This window comes from Hyperoodon ampullatus, assembly GCF_949752795.1.
Source record: "Hyperoodon ampullatus genome assembly, chromosome: 9".
NCBI lineage: Eukaryota > Metazoa > Chordata > Mammalia > Artiodactyla > Ziphiidae > Hyperoodon > Hyperoodon ampullatus.
Genome location: NC_136922.1, coordinates 66325260 through 66352341, shown reverse-complemented (window position 1 = coordinate 66352341; position 27082 = coordinate 66325260). Strand labels below are relative to the sequence as shown.

The window sequence follows — 27082 nt, the reverse complement described above, 5'->3', positions numbered from 1 at the left end:
TGATGTTGCAGCAGGGCCAAAAAAAAAAAAAAAAATGCTGTAAAAATTTATTTCCAAATCAGAAATAAGTTAGTTGCAGCTTTAGTATTTCTAGAAATCTGTAACATTGATCAAGGACATCAGCTCATAAATTCTTAATTTTAACATTGGTCAAAGGAAGAGAATGGCAAGGCCACATGGCTCTTGAGAAACATTTCCACCCACCCTTCTCTGTTAATTAGACACACACTTCCTGTCCTTTAGGAACCCAGCGAGGCATTTCTCGGTCTATCCTGGATTTCCCATCCTTGCTCCTGTCAACATTTTTCGTGGTAAAATCCTGATGTTGTATACCAGGGAAGCTCAGTACTAAGTGCCCCAAGGTTTTTATTGGGGGCTGGTAACATAGGCATCCTCTGCCTAGCACGTTATCAAAATTCCAAACTCCCAGAAAGAATGTAGGTGTTCAGTATAAGCCACTATTATCATTTAGGGTGATGGGAGCCTTCCGGAATTCAAGTTCCCTGATGCCAGCTAAGGGTCAACCTTGCAAGCAGGTTTTTCAGAGGATCCCCTTCAGACCTACTATGTTAACTCTCATCTGAACAGCAAGTTTGTCTCATCTTTTCCTTTCTGCCATGCCCACCTTGGATCTCCCATGAATATGCATACCACCTCCCAGTCAGTCATAGATTTGTAGAGAGCTTGGGCTCTCTTGGATCCCCCAGCGTCTGTGGACAACTTTCCAGTGCACCAGAGATGTGAGAACTTGTCTCCCGTCATTTGTTGTCTCCTTTTCAGAATCTCTGTAAAATGTCTAGCTAGTCTGCCAGTCTACTGTTCACCAAACGAGTACTGTAACCCTAAGCTGGCAGAGCTGTGAACTTCTGCCTTTCACTTCCTTCTGAGTTTGCTGCTTTTACTGATGGTGCATAGATTTTTTGCTCTCTGCCCCCAAACAAGTCAGCTCCTTGCAGTAGCAAAGGTTCTGCTTTTCATGGCCAACCCCACCCGGGTAGGCCCGTTGGGCTGACCAAGCTGGCGGAAGCAGAGGTGATGTAATGATGGGTGGGAGCGGCCAAAGCAACAATGCCACAGACTCCCACTATTTCCACCCAGAGCTCATCAGTTTTTGGGGGGTTTTTTGGCTGCATAGGGTCTGCGTTGCTCTGCTTGGGCTTTCTCTAGTTACGGCAAGCAGGGACTACTCGTTGCGGTGTGCGGGCTTGTCATTGTGGTGGCTTCTCTTGTTGCGGAGCATGAGCTCTAGGCACGTGGACTTCAGTAGTTGCAGCATGCGGGCTCAGTAGTTGTGGCACGTGGGCCCTAGAGCATGCGGGCTTCAGTACTTGTGGCACATAGGCTCAGTGGTTGTGGTTTGCAGGCTCTAGAGGGCAGGCTCAGTAGTTGTGGCGGTGCTCCACAGCATGTGGGATCTTCCCAGACCAGGGCTCGAACCCGTGTCCCCTGCATTGGCAGGCGGATTCTTAACCACTGCGCCACCTGGGAAGTCCCTCATCAGTTTTTTTGTGAATGCATGTTTCTCCATTTGTTTTCCTTTTGATTAATTACTTGATCCTAATATGGTTTTTGACAGTTTTGTCCAATTTCATAGTTGTTATTGAAAAAGGGGATTTACTAACTTCTTCCTCTGCCATATCTGGAAGTCCCCATATTCATTGATTTTTGCGTGTTGATCCAGCCTTATATTTCTCAGATAACCTCACTTGTTTACAATGTATTAGTTTTTCTAAATATTGCTGGATTTGGTTGGCTAATATTTTTAAGGACTTTTGCTGATATTTATGGGGATATTAGTCTGTAGTTTTATTTTCTTGTAATGTTTTTACCTGGTTTTAGTTTCAAGGTAATGCAGCCTTCCAGAATTATTGGGAAATGTTCAATCTCCTATTTTTAATGAGAATTTATAAGAATTGATATTATGTCTTCCTTAAAGGTTTGTTAGAATTTGACAGTGAAGCCCTCAGGATCTGGAGTTTTGTTCATGGGAGATTTTTCTGTTACAAATCCACTTTCTGTAGGAATCTATTGGTGTTTTATGTCTTTAGAGGAAACTCACCCATTTCATATATATCATCAAATTTAAAAAATTATTGTAGAATTCAGTTAGCGAAAAATTCTTATTGAAATTTTTTGCATATATGTGAATTGTCTTTTATGTTCTTTAATTTTCCTTATTTGGATTTGGAATCAATATTATATTAATCTATACAGACCTGCTTTTTATTTTTTTGCTATTTTTTCTACTTTCTATTTATTATATTAATATTTTCAAAGTAACACTTCTTTAAAGTCTTCCTCGGTTTTCTTGTATTTCTCTTTGTAATTGAGTTCTGTCACCCTCATTTCTTTTCTTCTCATTTCTCTGGGATTGTTCTGTAGCATTTTCTGATGGTTGAGTGAAAGTGCTTGGCTCTTGTTTTCACCTCTCTTATTTTCTGATAAATGCATTTTAAATCTGTAACTTTCCCTCTAAGTAGTACTTTTTTGTGTGTCTTACAAATTAACTATTTTGCGACTTGCTTTTTAACCTAAAAAGTTTTATGTTATTAAGTTTCTAGCTGAAAGGATTTTTAAAGCCATTCCTAGTTACCATTTTCCAATTTTGCTGCATTTATGATTAGAAAAAAATAATTTGCATTATATAAATTCATTGAGATTTATTGTGGCATAGGATGTGAACATTAAAAAAAGTTTTACTTGTGTTTGAGGGTAACATATAGTCTCTCTTTGTGAAGTTTGTATTCTCTGTTTGTGAGCTTATTAATATTCAGATTTTATGTTAACATTTATCTGCTTTTTCTACTTTAGAGGGAAATATTTAACATTTCCAATGAACATTGTCAACTTTTTCTTTCTACAGAGTTTTTCAGTTGTTCTTCTATACACTTTGAATCTATACTGTTAATTGCAAATATTATATGTTTATGATATGTATAACCTTGCTTTGCTGTTCATTTTATCAGCATATAATGTCATTTTGTTATCTTTTTTCATATATTTTTGTTTGAATTTAGTTTTGTGAGACATTACAGTAGCTAACCCAGATTTCTTTGGTTCATTTTATCTGGTATATCTTGTTCTCTTCGTCTGTTTTCAACCTTTCTGCATACTTTTAACTTTGTCTTTTGTAGACAATATGATATTGAATTTTTCCCCTTAAATCCAACTTGAGCATCTGTCCTTTAGTTAGTGAATTTAACCTTTTTACATTTATGGCAGTTATCATTATATTAGGACTTACTTCTTTCATTTTATTTGAGATTTTCCAAACATTTTACTTTCTTTTTAGATTCTTTTCCTTTTCAGTGGATAGGTAGTTTGTGTATGCTATTTTAGACCTATGTACTGTCCCTCCTATTGATCTCTTAAACTTATCAGAATACATTTCTTCCCCAGGAGACAGAGCATTTGAGATTCTTCAGCATATCCCACCACCCTTTATAGTTCCTACTCACTCCCTGACCCCCTACTTCATTTAGGTATCGTTTAGGGTTTTAGTCATGATGTGTTTCAGTTATAATTTATCCCCTTTTCTATGGTTCTTGCTCTTCTTGCTCTTTTAGACAATAATGAATTGAAAGTTTGGCAAATGTTTTCTCATTTGTTAAATGAAAACAATTCCAGCTTCCTCACATGGCTTCTTGTGGGAAGTAAGTTAGGTGATATAAGTGTGAGCACTTGGTGACATGTGAAGAATTACACAGTTGCTGATTGTGAGGCAAAAGGTGTGTTTTATTCCAAGGCCTACCCATTTTCTACTTCTTTCAAAAAGTCTTTTCCAACCCCTTTTCAGAAATCTGAATTAACGTTTGCTTTGCTTTGCTCTATCACACGTTGTCCCTTTGTGATTGACAGATGCCTGTGTGTGTTACCAAGCCTACTGGATACTGTGTAGTGTATTTCACCAGGTTTAACACCTTGAGCAGGGAAAACCCAAGGATAAATGCCTTTGGAATGTTGATGATGGAGCGTGGATGGCAGGGTGTTGTTGGAACTATCACTTGTCAGCAGTAGAAGGGAGACTGTGAAGTTGGAGGGTCCAGAAGTAGCCAGGTGTGGGAACAGCAAGCTCTGTCATGCAGTGGAAACTATTTTTAGGTACTATTAAGATTAAAATGCATTATTACAATATACGGCATAATCTAATGGTACCTCCCTTTATTCCTTACTAGGCTCATATTGGCAACTTATTAACATCAAAATTCTTCAGTTACAAGGATTTTGACACTTTATTGTATACCTGTGCAGCGGAGTTTGATTTTATGGAGAAGGAGGTAAGATGTGATTTCTCCTTTCTTTCCTTAGGTTTTGGTCCATTCATTTTTCATAAAGGGTGCTCCTGTTATTCAGATTCTTACCTCTGTGCTCTTATCTCAGTTTGAAGGAAAAGGAAAACCTGGCAGCTTAAAGGAAGATATTCCTATTTACATTAATACAGCTTCCTGAAATATATGGTCTTTTCTTATTTTGATAATTTAGAAACATGCATTCAGTCTAGCAATAGTTTTTAGGATGAATAAACACAGAGGCATTTCAAGTTGCCTCTTTTTAGGGATAGCATTAGTTCAGTGAAGCTCTCAAGCTTTTAAGTTTCCACTCACTTTGTAGTTGTTTGTTTGAATGATCTCATAGCTTTGAAATATCATTCAGTATAAGTTCTTCATTCCAACAACATTTTGTTTCTAAAACTGTGTTCAGGTGTTTAGAAGGAAACCAGAGAGTAGTTTAGTGGATAGTGAGACAGAAGTCTGCGATATTGCTTGATTTTCTTGAACAAATGACTCTCATTCTTTGAGTTGCAGCTTACTAGTTTCTGGTAGTATGCTACAGATAGATATTGTGAGGACAAAAGGAGATACATAGGAAAGTACTTTGATATTTTAAGATATTTTATATTAAATACCATTTTGCAATACTTTATGAGCTAGTTTGGTTCAACAGACATGTGTATATATATGTCTTTTTTTCACACCACCCATGTGGACCCAATTTATGATGATATTTTATTATCTGTCAGACATTTTTCTTCAAAGCTGTGTGTGTGTATATATATGGAAGTGGCCAACAGTCCTCTGTTGACGCATTCATTTTCCCCGATCCCCACTGGGTTAGCCCATGTCCTAAATTACAGACCAGTGGAGGAGAGTGCACCACCCAGCAGACTTTTACCAACTAGACATTCTGAGTTGAGCATGTCCTGCAGATGTACTGTTTACTCCAGTGACCTATCAGTCTTCATTTCCTGTGTTCTGGCAAATGGTTTTGACACATAATGGCTGATAAAAAGTGTACAAATGATAGTGTTGAACCTGCTGAAAGAAACTAAGGAAAATTATCTTGCAAGGCTTTAAAATGCATGCTTATAGCAGATCAAGACTCTTTCAAGGAGGTGGTAAAGGAAGTAGAGTATAGAAATCAACAGAGAAATTAGGACTCAGTGGAAATCCTTTAACATTATTGAGGATATACACGCTGTTGCAACCTGAGAGTATGAACCATCAGTTATGTGATAAAAGAAATTGTTTATTGAGGCATAAGATGCCTTCAGTCAATTTGAAGAAAATGGCAAAGCTGTGTCCAGCCTGCCATTCCTCATCTCCATAGGTACCTTCACAGGGATGATGCTATAGAGACAGAGCACGGTGCCAGTTCAGAGAGGACATCTCTTGTATGGTATGTCCATATAGTGGGGAAGAGGGAACAATTTAACATGATATCATACCGATATGGAAAGACACTTAAGATGTATAATGGGATGAGCAAAATGGTCCGATCTTATTGACCTATAATTAGCACACATAGAATAAAGTGTAAGAGACCAAAATTTTAACAGTGGTTTTTTTGGTGGAGAGATAATCAGTGATTAACTTTTTTTTTTTTTTTTTTTTTTGTAATTTACATAGAATAAAGTGTAAGAGACCAAAATTTTAACAGTGGTTTCTTTGGTGGAGAGATAATCAGTGATTAACTTTTTTTGTAATTGGCATCTTCTAAATTTTCTATAATAATCATATTTTAATTGTATTGTGCTACTAAAAAAAAAAGTTAAAACAGTGAGGGGGATCTTTGCTTTTTAGATATGAAAATGGAAAGCAATAGTATTTAAAGTACAAGGATACCAAAATAGGAACATTATGACCAAAAACGGACGATGCTGGATAGACCCATGTGTAGGTACTTAACTGTGTTTATGTGTATGTACTTAGTATAAAGTGAAGAGAGCACCACATAATATATCAATAAATGGTTAAAAGATGCATTATTTCATGAATATTATTTGAAAAATTGAATTGGGGTGGGGAGTCAGGTTAAAGCCTTGTATCATATTATACACCAAACTTCATTTCAGTTAATGTGTTAAATATAAATGAAGCCTGAAAAATTAATTTGAGAAAAATTTCAATAAATATTAACTTCATTATTAGTGAGCATAATACAAGTGCAAAACATATATGAGAACGATTAATAGATTTGTCTGCATGTAACTTAAAACATCTGTACATTAAATATTACAAAAATTAAAAAGGAAATGACTAACTGGGATGATTCTTGCAATAAATATAGTAAATGAAACTAGAGGTTAATATAATTAGTATAGGAGCTTGTTCAAATCAATAAAAAAAAGTTACCAAGGGCTCTCACCCTTTCCCAGCACCAAAAACACATCCCCCCCCCACATATGCAGAAATGAGCAAATGTGAACATACAATCCATCCGGGAGGAAATGCTCATAACTGATTAAAATGTGAAATTCATTGTCTCCTTTATTTTTTCTCCATTTTCTAGTTTTCACAATGAGCATATGTAACTTTTATGCTTAGAATAAAATCAACAATTACAAGAAATATTAAAATAAAAGAACTTACAGTTCTAATAGGACACACACACACGTGCGTACATCTCTCACTGTGTGGTTTGCATTTGTTCTGTGCATACCCTCTCTCTGGTGTATCTTTTGGCATTGAGGAAGTTTTATAATTTTGTTTCCTTTATATTAATACTTGTATATATTAACCTTAGTCCCTTCTATCGGTTTCCTCCTGAGAGTTATACTGGACTTAGCTAGTTGTTTCTTGCCCCATGCCTATTCCCACCCATTTCTAGTTTATTATAATACTATAATCAGGGAGATTATTTTACTTCTTATATACTCTCCCCCCTTACACCATTTTTATGAGTCCCATTGTATCTTCACTGTCAGCACGTATAACCTCTCATACTCTTCTGTCACCTTTATATCCCCATCATTGTCGTAGTTCTGTAGATCATTGTTTTTATTGTACACTATGAGTTGTAGGATCGAAGAACACATTCCTTGGCTGTGTGAAGATTACTCTCCAGTGGATTCCTCAGGAAGGGCTCATGGGAGCAGTAATCCCTGAATTTTTACATGCTCAAAATATTTTATCAGTGGCTTTTATGTGTGAAGGTCAGTTTGGCTAGATACAAAATCTTTGGCTCACCTATCTTTCCTTGAGAATCCTAAATAAATTACTCTACTATATTCTGGTCTAAAGTGTTGCTATGAAAATCTGATGCTAATATGATTTTCTTTTTAAAAGAAATATTTAAAAAACACCTTTTAAATAAACTTTTGGAATATAATGTTAAAATTGTTTGAACTCCTTATTAAATTTTGTTAAATACTTTTAACACAATTTTGACATACTTCCTTTTTAAACTAAACATCTGTATCTTACTACTTTTCTTATATTTATTGTTAACTGTTATTAGCAAATGTCTAACTTTTAAAATAATAAAATAGTTTTAGGGGACTTCCTTGGTGGTCCAGTGGTTAAGACTCTGCACTTCCACTGCAGGGGGCATGGGTTTGATCCCTGGTTGGGGAACTAAAATCCCGCATGCCACGCAGTGCGGCCAAAAAAGTAAATAAAATTTGAAAGTGTAGATCTATAAAAAAAATAGTTTTAGTTATGACTTTTGTGTAGGTTAAAACATAACTTAAAAATTACAAAATAGAAATATATTTAATAACATGCAAATGTTTATAAAGGTAAATAGTAAAATGAAAACATAAAAATTCTCTTTTTAATGGAATTTCTAACTCATGAAGAATGCATTTTATATAATGAATTATGAAAATTACTTGTCTAATACAGAATAGTGAGAAAATTGGACTAAGGAGAGGGAAATCAGAAAATGCTACTTACTGTATACTTTGTAGAATTAAAATGTACCAGCATTTTTAATATGGTTGAAGCTAGATTTCTCTTTATAAACATATTGGGGAAAGCATACATCATTTTACTTAATGATGTAAGATTATTTTTCTGAGGGAAAGTGTTGGTAATAAGCAAATCAATTGCAATTTAGAAATTTCAAGCCCACGATTGTTTAAGACTGTGATCTCAAATTATCGAGAGTTGTATAGAATTACAATGTGTGGGGCTTTTTTAGTAAAAAAAATTTTTCTGTAGTTTTTTATCTGTTACCAAAGAAAACATAAAAATGTTTTTATTCCTCTTATAAACATTAGTCATTATTGTGTGTGTGTGTGTGTGTGTGTATCTGGAGATCATGGTTATGATTTTTATCCCAGATAAAATGCACAGTAAAAGCTCATGCCATTTAAAGGAGTTCTGCTGACCCTAGGTGAATAATAAGTTATGCTCTCTAGTTAGAAAAGTAGTGTGCAAAAGTGAACAGTAGTCTTTCTAGTCATGTTTTACTCTTACAAGTGTTTGGGAACTGTATTTGTTAGTGTTTTCAACTCAACATTTTGGGGAAGTTCGTTTCTATGGAAATGCATCTTCATTTTTACGATGGAAGTCAGTGGGTAGATTGGACCCTAGATGGGTGAATGCTTATGTTTCTTTACTAACATGTTTTAAAATTCACTTGGATCATGATTTGAAATTTCATTTGAAATAATCTTTTCTTCTAACGAAACATCTCTTTGAATTTCAGACTCCACTGAGGTATACAAAGACATTATTGCTTCCAGTTGTTCTTGTCGTGTTTATTGCAATCATTAGAAAGGTAGGTCTATCACTTAAGAGCACTTTCTCATAATAGAACATTTTCTTATTTCTTCATTTCTTGTGTAGTTACATATACTAGGCTACATGTTAATCTAATACAATATTTTATATAGATTTATTGAAACACATTCTGTATTTTCTTACTAATAGCCTTTGATGAACATTTATAAGCCTTAAAAACATTGTGCTAGTTGTCAGTATAAAGTAGACCTATGGAAAGGATGCTCAAGTTTTGATAGTCATGTATTTTGTAAGATAGGATCAGAGGAACCATATTGACGCAGATACAGTTGTTTTTGCTTATGTAAATTATTACTGATTCACTTTTAACTTTTATGTAGTATTTCTTTAAAATATTTAATATATGCCATTCTAAGTCATTTGTACAGTATTAACTTCTGGATAGAGTTTATTATTAATCAAAAGGAAAAAATAGAATATTAACAGTGTATTACTAAACTTGATAAAATAGACTCCCAACTTGACTTTGATAATGAAATTTTAAGTCCAGGGAGGTTCCAATCTTCAGTAAAGAATGATGTAATAGTCCCTCTTTTTTTCTTTTAAGAGTTGGTGAACTCTGTAACTACAGGTGTTTTAAGAGAATGAATTGGGGTTAGTCTGTAATCAAAATGATAGACCCTAAAAGTTTTCTGATTTGTAGCTATTATTTTTGTGTTAGTACAGTGTCATATATTTGTAGAATATTCTGTACTATAATTATTATTTACATCATATATTTATAATCTCCCAAAACATTTCATATACCTTATTTCAGTTGGTTCTTCAACAGCATTGTGGGGTACACAGATATTATTATTTCCATTTTGACAAATGCAAAATTGTAAGGTCAGAGAGGTTATTACCAGCCTCACATCATGTCCATTAAAAAAGCAAGGGAAGAGTGAAAATCAGACTGTACCTTTACCCCCCCTCATTGAGTGTTGTATAGTATTCAGCTTTGTAGTCTCACAGCCCTTTTTAAATCTTGTCAGTTTATGGTTAGTCAATTTCTGCTGTATGCCAGGCTCTGTGTTCTTTGCTTCCTTTGCTTTCTTTATGTGGGTGGGCACCCAGTAGGTAAAAAAAAAATACTAGATGTTGGCAATCCAGAATGTATTAAAAAGATAGCAACCTGGATGGCTAGAGATGATGAAAATGACTAGATTGGGGTCAAAGAAAGTGGGATGTTTGATGTAAAGGAGAAAGACTTAAATGGAAAGAGGATAATTCTTTTCAAAGACTTAAAAGGCTACCACTTGGAAATAAGATTATACTCATTTTGGCTCCTTAATATTATGGCCAATTCTAGGAGTTAGGGCTTTTGACCAGCATTGATCTGGACTGATGAGGAAAGTGTTATAGGTTTAATCAGCAGCTAGGTGGTTCTTCCAAGGGCTGAATTAAAACCTATCAGGCAGTGTCACAGAGGACATCCACATTGGGGACAGGATTTCAGATTAGATGACTTCCCAGTGACTGCTAAATATGAAAGCACAGTGTTTAGTTAGTTGTGCTTAGTCTCTGAGCCAGTTCTCCAGTTATGTGTGTGTATAATTAAGGAGAGGCATTGCCAACAACCTGGGCATGGTGGAATTCACTTAAAGGTGAATGGGAAGCCAAAAGGTCAAGTTTCAAGACCCTTCTTAGTTGTTGTCCACCTTTAGGGAGATCATTTAATCCTTCTGAGCCTGTTGCTCATTTTTAAAATGAGGATAATAAAACTTATCTGAACAGGGTTGGATATAGGTATGATGAAATACTGTACAAATGTAAGATTTTGTTGTTGTAATTACTATTTTCTGAATTACTTATCTCCATACTTTTGTATTTTTAAGTAAATAAAAGTTTGAAAGTTTAGAAGATACATTATTTGAAATTTTCTTTTTCCCAATACAGCTGTTATAAAATGTTTAAAAATCTATTTGCAGATTATTAGTGACATGTGGGGTGTCTTAACTAAACAACAAACACATATAAGGTAAATATGCCATTAATGATTTTGTTGCCTCCTTTGTTTATTAAGTAGTTATTTATGGTATATTAATTTTATAGTTACATGTTGTACACTCAACATTTGTTAATTGGTGTTTCGATTGTTGCCATCCCCCTTCTCCGCTTTTCTCATTATTCCCCATTTGTGTAGAGCTCAGCACATCACTTATTCATTCCCCAAATCCCATCCAGTATGAGCTGACTGTAGCCCTATACTAATCTATACTTGAAGGATACAGCTTTGTGCTTCAGTTTGGCAGGGAAAACAAATTACTCTGTTGATGGTTTTAGGACCAATGGACAGCTTTTTGAGAGAAGAGCAGGGAAATGTAAAAGTGGACCCATACCTCATTTTTACATAAAATAAATTCCAGATGGAGCAAAGATTTAAATATAGAAAAAAAAATGAAACTCATAAATGAACCAAGAGATTATTTTTATAATTTTAGGGTTAGAGACGCCTTGTTAAGTATGACATAAAGCCTATAAGCTAGAAAGAAAGATTGACAAGCTTGACCAGATAAATTCTTTGGTTTGGTAAAATACTGTAAGCACCATTCAAAGAAAAATACAACTTGGAGAAAATAGTTGCAAATTATAACAAGGCCCTAATGACCATCATACATAAAGAACTGCTATAAATTAATAAGAAAAATACTAAAAACCCATTTGAAAAATGAGTGAAAGACTCAAATGGGCAATTGAGAAAAAAAAAATTCCCATTTTCCCTTTTCTGCTACACTAATGTTCCACAGATCTCCTTTCTGCTCTTTGACCATGACAAGTAGTTTCCTGCCTCTGCAATTTTGCAGTGGTTGTACCCTAAGTCCGTAATTGTGCCTCCTGCTTTCCGCAGCCTGGCTTGGCGTGATTCAATCCTTTATTCCTTGCTTAAATGCCACCTCCTTCAAGAAGGCTTTCCTGACCATCTTTTCTGAGTAGATCCCTTGTCTCCTTCCTTGTTATTCTCCGCCATCACACCTTTTTTCTTTCTCTCGGCATTTGTCACCATGTATGCTTACATACTGATGTGTTGCCTGTATCTCCTGAAGGGGGATGGGGTCATTTCTGTTCAGTTCAATGGTTTATATGCAGTGCCTGGCACATAGGAAAGAATAGTAGTTGAGTGAGTAAAGACTTATGCATGACTTACAAATACATGAAAAAGTGCTCCATCCCGTGGTAAAGATAAAAGTGAAAGCCTTTTTACTTATCAAGTTTGTAAAAATTAATAATACCCAGTGCTTGCAAGCGTGGGAGGAAGTGGGTGGTAGGGCAGTTAGGCAATACAAGCAAAACATACAGTGGGCCTGTCCTTTAACTGCAGTGCAAACGTGTCCCCTAGAAGTGCTCACGGAAATGCAGAGGTAATGGTACAGAGATGCCCACTGTGGTGGTGTATGTAATGTGGAAAATGAGAACAACCAAAATATCCACTAGTGCGGGATTGATTTACTTATGACCCAGTCATAAAGTGGAATTTCTTTATGGAAATATTTCATTGTACATCCTTGAATTAAAAAATTACAAGACATATAAATGATGATTACACTTTTGTTTAAAATATAAAGATTTTGTATGTGTCTTTGTACATAGGAGGGATATGGAAGGATAAAACTTGTAACTGTTAGGAGCATGGGATTAGAGGATGGAGCAAAGGAAGTTTTAATTCTAATTTCATTCTTTGTGGGACTTTTGGGGGAGTAGAGATTATTGAATTTGTGTGTCTATATATTTTCTTTTATAACACACAGCCTTATCTATTGTTCTTTCACCTCCAACCAGTGATAAATTATTGCATGCACTCTTGAGACAATGCTTGTTCTCGTTTAGAAACAATTTACTGTAACTGTGCCCTTACTTCTACCTGATGCCTTTGAGGGCCGGGGAAAAGAAAAAAGCTTCTGGTATGTAATGCCAAAATTTCTCTTCAGTTGAGATGAAGTTTTTTTAAGGGCTCAGAAAGGGGCTACCGTTATAACTATAGTATGCACCTCTGGAAGAGAAGGGTGGAACTTTTCACAGAAACAAAACAGTCTTTTCAATAATAACTCAACTATAGAAGTAACTATAGAAAAGCACTGAGCTTCACGGGGCTCTCAATTCAGGTAGGATCAGAGCTTTTTGGAAAGGAGAATGGCACATCGACATTTCATTTTGCATAAGTACCAAAGTCATATGCCAATGTAAAAAGGGGAGAGGTAGGACATACATTTTAATTCTCAAGGTGTGAGTATCAGTATCTCCTTTATTCAGGGAGCTAGGGCGTAAAGTAGGATAGAGACAGCATGATGAAGTAGAAAATATATTGACTCTGAAACCAGTCAATATATAGACCTGGCTTCACCTCTTACTACCTCTGTAACCTGTTTTCCTTAGCTGTCAGTTAGGATAATAAATAGTTGTAAGATCAGAGTTAATGGAATGTAATGATCATATTAACATTTTAGGTGCTTGGTAAATGGTAACTGATAATTTTTACTTGGCATGAAAGAAGAATAAAGGAGGATCCATTTCACTTCCTTCATTTGCCCAGTAATTTTACTGTTTGCTAACACATCAATATATTTGAAAGCAAGTCCTCAAATCAGATTGTGTGCTACCTATTCAATTAACCTACCTTAGGGTAGGTAGGTCCCCAGCCTTAGGGGTTAATTGAATCATTTGCTCATTCATTCAAAAAGAGATTGAACTCTGTGTGATAGGCATTGTTTTCTAGGTCTTGGAAATATATCAGTGTTTAGAATAGAGAAGGTATGTGTTATCAAGTGGCACATTTGTGTCTCTGATCTAGACTTCTCCCTTGAACTTCAGATTTATACATACGATTCCCTGTTTGTCATTTCTATTTGGGTGTCTAATGAGAATCTCAAATTTTGTGAACACAACACTGAGCCTCAGAATGTGCTTCCCTGTCAGTACCCTTCTCCTGGATCTCCCTCATCTCATTCTCCTCCTCGCTCTCTCTTCTCCCTAATCATGCCGTCTTTGTTAGCCTATCAGGGAGCCTGCTACCATGAGGCTTTGCCATGTGTTCTCTCTGCCTGAAGTGCTCTTCTTCCCTAAGGGATCCTCAGGCTCAAACTCTCAGCTCCTTCAGGCTATGCTCAGATGCCACTCAGTTGGTGACCACACTGATAATATATGCCATCCCAGTCACCCAGCACTCCCTGCATCTTTTACCCTGTTTCCTTTTTTCCCCCACAGTATTTATCGCCATGTGATGTATGTTTATTTGCTTTTTGTTTGTCTCCTTCAACTTAAATGTAAACTCTGTGAGGGCACGGATTTTTTTCCATCTTGTTTACTGCTCAGGGCTCGATGAAATTGAGTGGATGGATGGATTTGTACCTGGTCCTCCTGAAGGGTTCATTTTAGTTAGGAGAGACATATGATAATCAAATAAACCAATAAGTGAAAACTGTGTTTTCTGTGAGAAGATAAAACAGGGAAATGGAGTGGGAGTGATCAAGGTAAGGGGCACTGAATATGGGAGTCAAAGGCAGCTCTCTGATGTTTTCAGGCATAAAATTAGTCTAGTATGACTGGAGCACAGTGATCAAGAGGGAACCTGGTAGAAGATGAGTTTCCAGGATGGGAGGTGGGGAACCAGATTAGGAGGACTGTGTGTAGCATGGTAAGGATTTGAGAGTTTACTTTAATTACAGAAAACCCCATAGCTGGTTGGTAAACTTTAAGTAAGGGAGTGGCATGTCTGGATTCCCATTTTCAAAAGGTTGCTCTCACTGCTGTGATGAGACTCAACACGGGGTCGGGGTGTGGGGAAGGGGACCGAAGTGAGATGTGGGGAGGATATATGGGCCTATAAAGATGCATCCTTTCTTAGGAAATTAAAACTGTCAAGCAAAGGTAAAGCTGGCATTATGTGGCTATTTTTATATTCCAGAGCTGCTGCTGAAAAAAAATCTTGTGTGTGGCTTCCTAAATTGTCTCTAAAGCAGCTAGAATTTATAGTGGAGCTGAGGGACTGCTGGGGACACGAAGTAGGGGTATGGGACTGTGAGGGCTGCAGAGTTTCTTTTCACTCCCTGCTTTGCCAGATTATATTACCAGTGAGGCATCTGATACACACAGCCAGCGAGCCTTGTTGGCCTAATAAATATCCGTATAGTCAGATATGTGGGATATGCAAAATAAACTGTTTTAAAAGACTGTAGCACCAGTTTTGGTTTATAACTTTCAGTTATCTTGATTTACATGTATGTGTCCTGAGGGAGTATTACAGAAGTTGTAAAACTCATATTTGTAAGATAAAAATGCGCATGATTGAAGTAAGTGCTTCAGTAGTGATTCAATGATGGTATTTCTTTTTCCATTTCAGAAAACACCAATTTGATCATGGAGAGGTAAAGACTTAGTATTACCAAAATTTGTCTTGTTTTAATGTTTGTATATATTCGGATTTTTCTTTCTACTTCCATTTTCTAACTTTATTGGTAAGTCACTAATCATCTTCAAAATAGGCCTGTATGTGTTTTTATGAGAATACGACAAACATGACCATTCATTTGTTAGAGCAATTAGGTAGGAAACTCATTTGGTCGGCTCTGATCATCCTCAAGGTAATAGCAGTTCATTGCTGGAGACCATTTAGACACGTATGCAGAGTGTCTTTCGCATGATTAGGGATCACTTTTCTCTCTCTGCTCACCTTGCCCTGAGGCCTCAGAGATGTGACTGGTTGCTGTTCTCATCTCCTGGTGATTCAGCCTGGTTTTTTTTTTTAATTGAGGTATAATTGACATATAATATTATATTAGTTTCAGATGTACAACATAATGACTAGAATTTGTATATATTGTGGAATGATCACCATGATAAGTCTAGTTAACATCCGTTACCATACATAGTTACTCAAATTTTTTTTCTTTTTTTTCTTGTGAAGAGGACTTTTTAAGATCTACTCTCTCAGCATGGTGACTATAATTCATGATACTGTATTTCATATTTCCATCTGGTTCAGAAATGTGGGCTTTATTAACCCTAGGCTTGATTCTGAGTAGAATTATAGGACCACTTCCCTTAGGGACTTTATAATTTTAGCCCTCTAATAAAAGGGACAAGTTTGAAAGTGAATTTTAAGACTTTCAGAAATCAAAATATTATATTAAATATTATTAAATATTATTTCAGAAATCAAAATATTGTTACTAAGTACCCTTTTCTATATATTCACCAATTTAACAATATATTCTTAAACTTCACAAATAGTAGGAGTAAAAATATTTTCTCTTTCTTTCAGCTGGTTTATCATGCATTGCAACTGTTAGCATATACAGTTCTTGGTGTTTTAATTATGAGACTAAAACTCTTTTTGACGCCACACATGTGCGTTATGGCTTCCTTGATCTGCTCAAGACAGGTGAGATGATTGTTATGTTGGCATTATAGCTGCTGTGATCATTTTACCCCAGCCTTTGTTATTGAGTGGCCCTAAAATAATATTAAATTACCCAAAGTTCTTTAAATTGTTTATAATTAAAGCTCTTCATGGTTTTGTACTAACCTTTCCTAAGGGGTAAGGGCCAGAGCAGATCCCTTATCCTTTTAACTTCTAAAATAGTCCTTGGTATACAACAAACACTCATTCAGTGCAGGCTGAATTCATGAATGATAACTACAGATGTTGATAGAAAGCAATGATCGCACAGGGGCCCACACTCAGGACTCTGCCCCTAGATTGATGCTCTGCTGTTGCTGTTTTGAACTTCTTAAAAAATGTCAGACAAGGAACCCACATTTTTTTTTGTCTTTTGGCTGCACCACGTGGCATGTGGGCTCTTAGTTCTTGACCAGGGATTGAACCCGTGCCCCCTGCAGTGGAAGCATGGAGTCTTAACCACTGGACTACCAGAAAAGTCCCAAGGAACCCACATTTTTATTTTGCACTGAGTCTGGCAAATTATGTAGGTAGGCCTGGCCTCACCCGAATCTGGGAGTAGAGCAAGTTGACGGAAGAGTTTCTTAAATCATGTCCCGCCTATATTAGGCTAATGGTAGAATTGTTTTGATCCCTCAGGTTATTGTTTCTGGAACTTTTCCTTAGAATTATTAGTCCTGTATCTGGGATTCTAGCAGAGACTGTATTCTTCTCTGGGAAGTTGGATGCAGGCTGGTTTGTACTAACAGTTGTCAATGTATTCTTAATTTGGTTTCAGCTATTTGGATGGCTCTTTTGCAAAGTACATCCTGGTGCTGTTGTTTTTGCTGTGTTAGCAGCCATGTCAATACAAGGTTCAGCAAATCTGCAAACCCAGTGGAATATTGTAGGGGAGTTCAGCAATTTGCCGCAAGAAGAACTTATAGAGTGGATTAAATATAGCACTAAACCAGGTAAAAAAAGGTCATATTATTTAGCTGTGGTTTTCCCTACAGTTTTATGTATAACTGCACAGTCCTCAACCCAAGTTACTTCCAATGGTTTTACTTCCAGGAAAACTGTGGTTTTCCCTACAGTTTTATGTACAACTGCACAATCCTCAACCCAAGTTACTTTCAATCTTTCTAAGCAATCCTGCTTCTAGATTATCCAGAAAGAGAGAGATGTCAGTCTTGCTTATGTAGTTTGCAAAGGAAATGTTACATGTATTTTCTTAGTAATTTATTTCTCTATTTTACATAAATTCTAATTTTTTTCAAAGTATATCCAAAGTTTTGCATGGCATAATTTAAAATAATTTATGTTATGCTTATTTTCCTAATTAATTTTTAATCTTAGCCCTTCACATTCCTTCTTGAAATGAACTCATGGAATGTGATATTTTATTCATGTATAGAAAGAGAGGTTTTTGTTGTCATCTGAGTATCAAGTGACTGAATATTAAATCATCTTCCAGAATTCCTAGGTGCTATAAAACTTCCCTAGTCAATTTGTTACTTCTTTCCTAGAAGCAGGAAAAGACATTAAAAACAAACAAAAGAAATGGAAATCCTCAATGATGAGACATATGATGAGGCTTCATCTTCCAAGGAAAATAGTTTATCCAGGCTTGGTTGCTGACCACCATTTTATTAGCTACCTGACTTCATTCCGGTTCTGTCATTGAATCTTTATCATGATTCAGGCCTCAGCTTTTTCACCTGGGAAGTAAACTGAGTTGACCAGAAGGAGACCCCTTGTCATGCTCACCAGGTGTCTTCCCTAAGGCCTTCCTTCCTGCTTTGCAGATGCAGTGTTTGCAGGTGCCATGCCCACAATGGCAAGTGTTAAACTCTCCGCACTTCGGCCCATTGTGAATCATCCACATTATGAAGATGCAGGTTTGAGGTTAGTACACAAATATCACATTGTTGAAAACAAATTTTTCTTATAGTGAGGGAACCAGCAAAATAATGAGAAGTGTTTCAAAAGGATATGGTGGGGCTTCCCTGGTGGCACAGTGGTTGAGAGTCCGCCTGCCGATGCAGGGAACACGGGTTCGTACCCCGGTCTGGGAAGATCCCACATGCCGCGGAGCGGCTGGGCCCGTGAGCCATGGCCGCTGAGCCTGCGCGTCCGGAGCCTGTGCTCCGCAATGGGAGAGGCCACAACAGTGAGAGGCCCACGTACCACAAAAGAAAAAAAAAAAAAGGATATGGTGAACTGGGGTTTATAGAGTTTGGGGACAAAGAATGCTGAAATAAGATGGCTAAGTTCAATACAAACTGTTAAGGCCCCATAGGACAATAAAACTACAGTCTTTGGGGTTATCTTCTCTCCTAGGCAGTAAAAAGAAATCACCCCATGTCTGTTTTATACAGGTTACAGGGCTCCAAACACCCAGGTCCTTATTATTTATCATCACCTTTAAGTTCCCCAGAAGATTCACTAGCCTATAGTTTTTATTAAGGTTTTCTTATAGGCTATTTTTCTTGAATTCTGAGGAGTCAGTTGAGATGGAATCCCATTCAAACAGGGTTTTTTCTGATTTTCACCAATATAGCCTACTAGAATGATCTTGTTTTTTTGGTTTTTTTTACTAATTTTTCATAAGTTAGAGTGTTGTGTTCTCTTTGTAAAGGAAATAGATTTAATTTTCATGCAATTTCTAGGTTGATCAGCTAGTCATTTCCTAAGTGACTGGTGAATCCTTATTAATATTTTGTGTAACAGCAAGACATACCTTTTATAAGTAAAAAGCTTTTTCATTAAAAAATCAATTTTAACAAACTAATTTCCAGAGCAATTGTGTTGAATAAGTTTCGTTTTTTGTATTTTGTTTTTTTTTAAATTAGGAATAAAATGGAGAGCCATTTAATGCTAATTGTTTGTTCTCAAAGTTAGGACTGTTATACCTTTAAAGTAGTCCTGTAGTTGTGTCTGTGTAGCTAATACTCTTATTTGTGATAGAGTGATGGAGAATTTAAAGCAAAAACAAGCACTCAAACAAACCAAAAGACTAAGTTTGGAAATGAGGAGATTAATTAAACTGAACTTTTTCTCTCAGGACTCTTGTGCTACCTGTGCTTTTCTCGATTGACCTCCCCAATGCCCCTTAGCAGGAACTCCTGTGAAGAATGTTCCCTTGACGTGATTCTTCTGTAGAGTCTTTCTTCTAGTTCCATTCAGTGCTTTCGTCCAAATAGGTTGATTGCATTCTTTTGATCTTGAAAATCTTCTGCCTAATTATTTTTCTTTAGAGCCAGAACGAAAATAGTATATTCAATGTATAGTCGAAAAGCAGCTGAAGAAGTGAAGCGAGAATTGATAAAGTTACAGGTGAATTACTACGTTCTGGAAGAGTCCTGGTGTATAAGAAGATCCAAGTGAGTACTCAATACAGTATTTTATATTCAGAAGACATTAAAGTTAATTCAGTCTCATGGCAAGTGCTTTACTAGTTGTATGTGTGAGATGTATATAATAGCAAAGTATAAGCAGAAAAAACTTTTTTGATAATTATTTGGAGTTTTTTCTTTTCTAGTCATTTTAAACATCTATTTATTTTATAATGATTTACATGTGCACATTACCTTAAAGGTATTGGCACTTATTGATAATTTCACAAATTGTTCATATTTGCCTTTGATGTTTTTTTGAGAAACTTTTATTTAAAGTTGGATGTATTTTCTTTCAAAAGACTTGTGGAGGGCTTCCGTGGTGGCGCAGTGGTTAAAGGGTCCGCCTGCCGATGCAGGGGACACGGGTTCGTGCTCCGGTCTGGGAAGATCCCATATGCTGCGGAGCGGCTGGGCCCGTGAGCCATGGCTGCTGAGCCTGCGCGTCCGGAGCCTGTGCTCCGCAATGGGAGAGGCCACAACAGTGAGAGGCCCGCGTATCGCAAAAAAAAAAAAAAAAAAAAAGACTTGTGGAGTCTGAAACCAAATAATGGAGAGTCTCATTATAAAGAAGTCAGGCAGCTTTGTCCATACGACATCTCTGCACCATACCATATCCTGTGATAGATGGGACCCCCCGCCCAGCATCAACTCAGAGTGAACTTCTTTCTTTCTGTTTTGCATCTTATTTGAGTGGGAAAATAATTAACCTTACGGTGACCCGTATTCTCTTGGCTTTATAGTTTTAAAAAGTATCTATTTCCACAGAGAAGTTCACTAAGCAGAGTAGAGCAATAAGAGTAAGATTTTAAAAGCAAATGTGAATTCTAAAGTTGACTATTTAGAAATGTTACACTTGGGTGACTAGACAGCAGATGATAGCTTGCTATTAAAATATCAGAGCATTCACCCCATGAGGAATACAGAAAGGAATAGTTTTATCAGAAATCAAGGATATTTTATGGAATACTATTATTTTTAAAATTCTCACTACTCTTTAAGTAAACAGAAGTCTCCAGGAGATTGCTGTATCTGTGGCTTAATCATACTCATTTACCATGTATTTCAACAACACACAAGGGTGTTAAGATGAAATGATTAAATATTGACTTAGGAGTAAAAATAGTTCTGTGACACAGTACCTATCAAGCATTGCCCACAAGGAAACTCAAATAAATTTTTATTGTTGAATGATTTTCCATTGAATATGTCACAGGTGATTTGAATTTAATCAGGATCTACAGAAAATGTTATTGAGTCATAATTTAGAAAACGCTTTAAGTCTTTATGAACGTAAGAATATATGTGAAACTTATATACATAACCTTTAACTTTGTTATATAAATTTAGGACAAAAAGTCATAAACATCTCTCATAACAATTTGATGAAGACACTGTAATAAATGAATGGTGGGCTGACATTTGCAGTCAGAAGGACTCAGTTTTTTGGCAGAGATTTCCACCAGCATTGGGATCTTCTTTACTGACTTAGGGTTTACTCTCCAACTCTCCAGTTCAGTGATGCCAGCCTGAAACACCTGTAGGTTACTGGAACATAAAAATTATTTCATGACCTTTTTTCCCCAAGCTAATGATGAATCTTGATTCAAGGTTCTTCATTTTTTCCTAGACTCCTGCATAGTGTTTTGAATATGTGGAAATTGCAGAGGCTAAGGTGCTTCATTCTGAAAAGAAAAAAGGGACTTCCCTGGTGGCGCAGTGGTTAAGAATCCGCCTGCCAGTGCAGGGGACATGGGTTCAATCCCTGGTCCGGGAAGATCCACATGCCATGGAGCAACTAAGCCCGTTGATGTTGATGGAGCTAAGATGTTGATGGGGCTCCTTGGATTTGCATAGTTGTAGTAGTCTCATGTTCTGATGGGCAGAGCACTGGTTTTTGTACACAGGAAAGGATCAAAAGACAAATTTAGGAAGTACGGCAATAAATCTTGCACACTAAAGAAAGTCAGCAGTAAATTAACCGGCTTCTGATCATCTCCATTTAGAGCTCACTTACAGGCATTAAGACTGAGAGTCGAGAGGGGTGGTGTGTGCCATCTTCCCCTACCCTGGACCTTGACTTGCCCTTGTTGTATTTGTTGCAGCAGGAGTGGGGAGGGAGGAAGCTGAAGAAGTAGCTTCCTCTCATCTGGTTTCCCTGCTCAGTTACTGAAAGAACACTATCTACTACAGGATTATAAGTCTCAGGAAATCTTAGACAGGTGCACTCTGCTTAAAGCTGGAGGCAAAACACAGCTGTGCTTTCTGTCCTGACAGGGAAGCAGGTGGAGGGTTCAGACAGAAGAGGAAAGGGAGGAAGGACTAATACTTAGCACATACCTTTGCAGTAGGAAGAACTGAGTTTCTGGCCAGAGAGCTCTCTACCAGAATCGGGATCTCTTTTATTCCCTTGGCCCTCACTCTCCAATTCTGTCTGTTATGCCAGCCTGAGACAGCTGTATGTTACTGGAAAAGAAAGATATGGCAGAACAGGGGGAGCAAGTGGGGAATTCAAATAGGAGAAGAGGGACTAATATCTACCTGGAGCTTAAACTGTGCTTGGCACCTTGGTGGGCACTGTATTTATGTGCTCTCACTTACAAAGTGGCTTAATTGTATGCTTGATTATTCCTTAAATACTTGATACCGTGTGTTCAAATACAAGTAGGAAAATATACTCAAATGCAAGTTGTAGATGAGTTTTTAATTAACTCCTTTTTTATTCTCAGTTCTCTGCTCTCTTTCTCATTAATTCCCATAATAGAGTTGACATAAAATTAAAATATGTGAATTCAGAAGAAAATTATTCAGATTTTCACTAATGCCATTTTAAAGATGTAGCTGGCTGACCTGGGGAAACTTCAGAAAACTCAGAAAAGGACTAAAGGATGTTAGACAGAGCTCACAAAGGCAGCTCTTTGCCCTCTTATTTTCCTGAAAGCAATTGAACTCAGTAGCTGGTACTTCATGTATGTTTTACTCTCTACTATCATTGGCCTGCAGTGTAATAATGGCTTGGCCTTAGTATGTGTGAGAAAATTAAAACGTAGAAAATCCAGGTTCAGTCATATTTTCGTACATTGATAGAATCTAGTGTTGGCAAGGGTGTGCAAAAAAGTGTGCACTGAACACTCTTTGCAGGAACACTCACTGGTAATACCTTTTTGGGAGATAATTTGATAGAAACAAAGTGAAAATTGTATAGCCTTTTGACATAGTGATAGTGCTGCTTCTAGAAGTTTAGCTTACAGAAAAATATGGGCATAAAATTGTTTATATCAGCATTGTTTTATAATGACAAAATGAGAAACAATTAAAATATCCATCCATAAAAGAGTGGTTAAATAATACATAGAAGTGCTAGCATCTATGAAAAAGAATAAAGTAGGTCTTTATGAAATGCAACAATGACCACTTTTTATTGCTAAGTGAGGAGTCCCAGATTAATCTTGTTTTTGTAAAAGCAACCCAGGAGCATCTGTGAATATAAATATGTCTGTGCCTATGTTTTTGTGTGCTTGTATGTCTGAACGTGAATAAAAAAGGTCTGGCAGAATGTACGCTGGATTGTTTATAGAAGCCACCTCTGAGAAACGGTGTTGGAGGTGACAGTGACTTTCACTTATTTATTTTGATAGATTTATATTTTGACACTTTTTGGGTGATGGTTACCTTTAAATTAAAAATGTTATTGAAAAGGAGAAAGCATGTGCATTCCTGTCTAGTGCTTGCCTCGTGGTGGGGAGCAGGGGTGTGGGACTGCCATTGGAAATAAAAGGGACTTGTTGGAAATGTTTTTTTCTCTTATAAAGAAAAGTGAAACAACTATGACAAAACATAAGCTGTTGCAAATCTCTATAATTTGTCCTTGATTTTTCTGTTTTTTAATATTTAAAAAAACATAAACATTGTGAAATTCCTTTCACCTTTTTTGTTTTTATTGATATTTGGAAGAGTCCAGGCCAGTTGTCCTGAAAGAATGTCCCACATTTGGATTTGTCTAATTTATTCCACATGATTAGATTCAGTTTGACAAAATTTGGCAAGAATGGTACACAGAAAGTTTGTACTTTCCATTATGTCACTTTGGTAGGTACCTGTCACGTTGTTCTATTATTGGTGATGCTAAGTTTGATCACTTGATTAAAGAATGTTCCCCAATTCTCTCCATTTTAAGGAGACAAATCTCCTTTATAATCAATAGCCTTTCACCAGGTAGTTCTTGCATCCACTTCTTATAATTCCCTGAATCAGTTATTACATTGGTGATTTTAAAATAGTTAGGTAATATAGATTTGAAAGTAATATATCAGTTACTGATTAGGTGATCTTTGATGTTACTATTGTAATTGTTTTGGGGCACCATGTACTGTACCCATATAAGATGGCAAACTTGATGGTTGTGTGTGTCCTGACTGTTCTACCAACCAGCCATTCCCCCCATCTCTCTCCCTCTCCTTGGGCCTCCCTATTCCCTGAGACACAGGCCAATTAATAACCTTTCAGTGGCCTCTAAGTGTTGAAGTGAAAGAGTTGCATGTCTCTCACTTTAAATCAAAAGTTAGAAATGATTAAGTTTAGTAAGGAAGGCATGTCAAAAGCCAAGATTGGCCAAAAGCTAGGTCTCTTGTGCCAAACAGTTAGCCACATTGTGAATGCAAAGGAAAAGTTCTTGAAAGAAATTAAAAGTGCTACTCCAATGAATACATACATGAACGATAAGAAAGTGAAACAGCCTTATTGCTGATATGGAGAAAGTTTTAGTGGTCTGGATGGAAGATCAGACCAGTCACAACATTCCCTTAACCCAAAGCCTAATTCAGAGCAAGGCCCTGACTCTCTTCAGTTCTATGAAGGCTGAGAAGATAAGGAAGCTGCAGAAAAAAAGTGTGAAACTATAGAGTTTGGTTCATGAGGTTTAAGGAAAGAAGCCATCTCCATAACATCAAAGCACAAGGTGAAGTGGCAAGTGCTGATGTAGAAGCTGCAGCAAGTCATCCAGAAGATCTAGCCAAGATCATTAATGAAGGTGGCTACCCTAAACAACAGATTTTCAATGATGAAATAGCCTTCTATTGGAAGAAGATGCCATCTAGAACTTTCATAGCTAGAGAGGACAAGTCAATGCCTGGCTTCAAAGCTTCAAAGAACAGGCTCTCTTATTAGAGGGTAAAGCAGCTGATGACTTGAAGTTGAAGCCAGTGCTCCATTTATCATTCTGAAAATCCTAGAGCCCTTATGAATTATGCTAAACCTGTTTTGCCTGTGCTCTATAAATGGAACAACAGAGCCTGGATGACAGCACAACTGTTTATTTACAACATGGTTTACTGATTTTGTTAAGCCTGCTGTTGAGATCTACTGCTCGGAAAAAAAAGATTCATTTCAAAATATGACTGCTCATTGACAATGCACCTGGTCACCCAAGAGCTCTGATGGATGTACAACAAGATTAATGTTGTTTTCATGCCTGCTAATGCAACATCCATTCTGCAGCCCATGGATCAAGAGTGATTTCCATTTCCAAGTCTTATAATTTAAGAAATATACTTTATAAGGCTATAGCTGCCATAGCTAGTGATTCCTCTGATGGATCTGGGCAAAGTCAATTGAAAACCTTTTTGGAAAGGATCCACCATTCTAGATACCATTAAGAACCTTTGTGATTCATGGGAAGAGCTCAAAGTCTCAACATTAGCAGGAGCTTGGAAGAAGCTGATTCCAGCCCTCAGGATGACTTTGAGGGGTTCAAGACTTCAGTGGAGGAAGTAACTGCAGATGTGGTAGAAATAGCAAGACAACTAGAAGTAGAAGTGGAGCCTGAAGATGTGACTGAATTGCTGCAATCTCATGATAAAACTAATGGATGAGGAGTTACTTCTTACGCATAAGCAAAGAAAGTAAGTTTTTGAGATGGAATCTACTCCTGGTGAATATTGTTAAAATGACAACAAAGGACTCAGAATATTATATAAACTCAGTTGATAAAGCAGCAGCAGGGTTTGAGAGTACTGATTCCAATTTTGAAGGAAATTCTACTGTGGGTAAAATGCTATCAAACAGCATTGCATGCTATAGAGAAATCATTCATGAAAGGAAAAGTCCATGAAGGGGGCAAACTTCATTATTGTCTTATTTTAAGAAATTGCCACGGCCACCCCCGCTGTCTGCAACCATCACCCTGATCAATCAGTAGCCATCAACATCAAAGCAAGGCCCCCCGCCAGCAAAAAGATCCTGAAGCCTTATCACTGAAGGCTCAGTGATGGTTAACGTTATTTTAGCAATAAAGAATTTTTAAATTAAGGTATGTAATTCTATTGCACATTTAATAGACTTCAATATAAACGTAAATTTTATATGCACTTGGAAACTAAAAAATTCATGTAACTCACTTTTATTGCAATGTTTGCTTTATTGTGGTGGTCTGGAACCAAACCCGCGAACCAAACCTCTCTCGGAGGTACGCCTGTATAATGTTCTGTGTCAGTATATTACCTCTGACTATGTGCTTGATACAGTCTCTCCCTTAATCCCTTATGTCATGGGTACTTCCTGTTTTACAAATGTGGAGGGAGACTGAGTGAACTACCCAACACCAAATTCTTGGTAAGTAGCTGAGGCAGAATTCAACTGAGATTTCTTACCCTACCACCTGAATTCATGTATATTACATGTCTTTTCTTTCTTTATAGTTACCTTCGCTGTGTTCACCTTGTTCTCAAGAGGATTTATGGTAGCTTACATAAATATAAATAACTATGATAGGATTTTAAAAAAAAAACTAAGTAGAAAAAAATGACATGAGAGCAGGAACATAAAAAGTGTGTTCCTTTATCTGCCATTATATAATGTACATTGATTTTTAATCTGCACATTAATTTTTCTAGGCCTGGTTGCAGTATGCCTGAAATCTGGGATGTAGAAGATCCTGCTAACGCTGGGAAACCTCCCTTATGTAACCTCTTAGTAAAGGAATCCAAGCCTCACTTCACCACTGTATTCCAGAATAGTGTTTACAAAGTCTTAGAAGTTATAGAGGAATGACCGCTGCCTACAGAGAAGTCCACCAGTAATGGTTTTCATGTTTTGCTAATAATTCATGCCTTGTTTTTAATTCAAATCCCCAAAACTTTTATAAGTAACTGTTTTCAAATGAAAAACGTCTTATTTGGTCAATTTGAATGTCCTTCTGATTGTAAAAATACTTACACGTTTATCAGTTGGTTACTATTTCAATGCACCCCTTAAAATTTGCTATGCAAATGAGTATATGCTTGTACTTGACTTAAATATTTGTCCTA

General features: G+C 36.7%; 1 protein-coding gene across 1 annotated transcript in view; it reads left to right on the top strand.

Annotated features, from left to right (window-relative positions):
- The window catches only part of DPY19L1 (dpy-19 like C-mannosyltransferase 1), a gene marked incomplete at both ends in the record, with an annotated part of 95504 nt that extends 68679 nt beyond the window's left edge, over positions 1–26825 (top strand). Inside the window, 9 exons of the mRNA XM_079711610.1 lie at positions 4176–4277; positions 8932–9003; positions 10937–10986; positions 15343–15367; positions 16264–16383; positions 17180–17354; positions 18189–18288; positions 19641–19766; positions 26669–26825. Coding sequence (XP_079567736.1) covers positions 4176–4277; positions 8932–9003; positions 10937–10986; positions 15343–15367; positions 16264–16383; positions 17180–17354; positions 18189–18288; positions 19641–19766; positions 26669–26825 — 927 coding nt within the window. The remainder of the gene's footprint in view (positions 1–4175; positions 4278–8931; positions 9004–10936; positions 10987–15342; positions 15368–16263; positions 16384–17179; positions 17355–18188; positions 18289–19640; positions 19767–26668) is intronic.
- Positions 26826–27082: the final 257 nt, after the last annotated feature.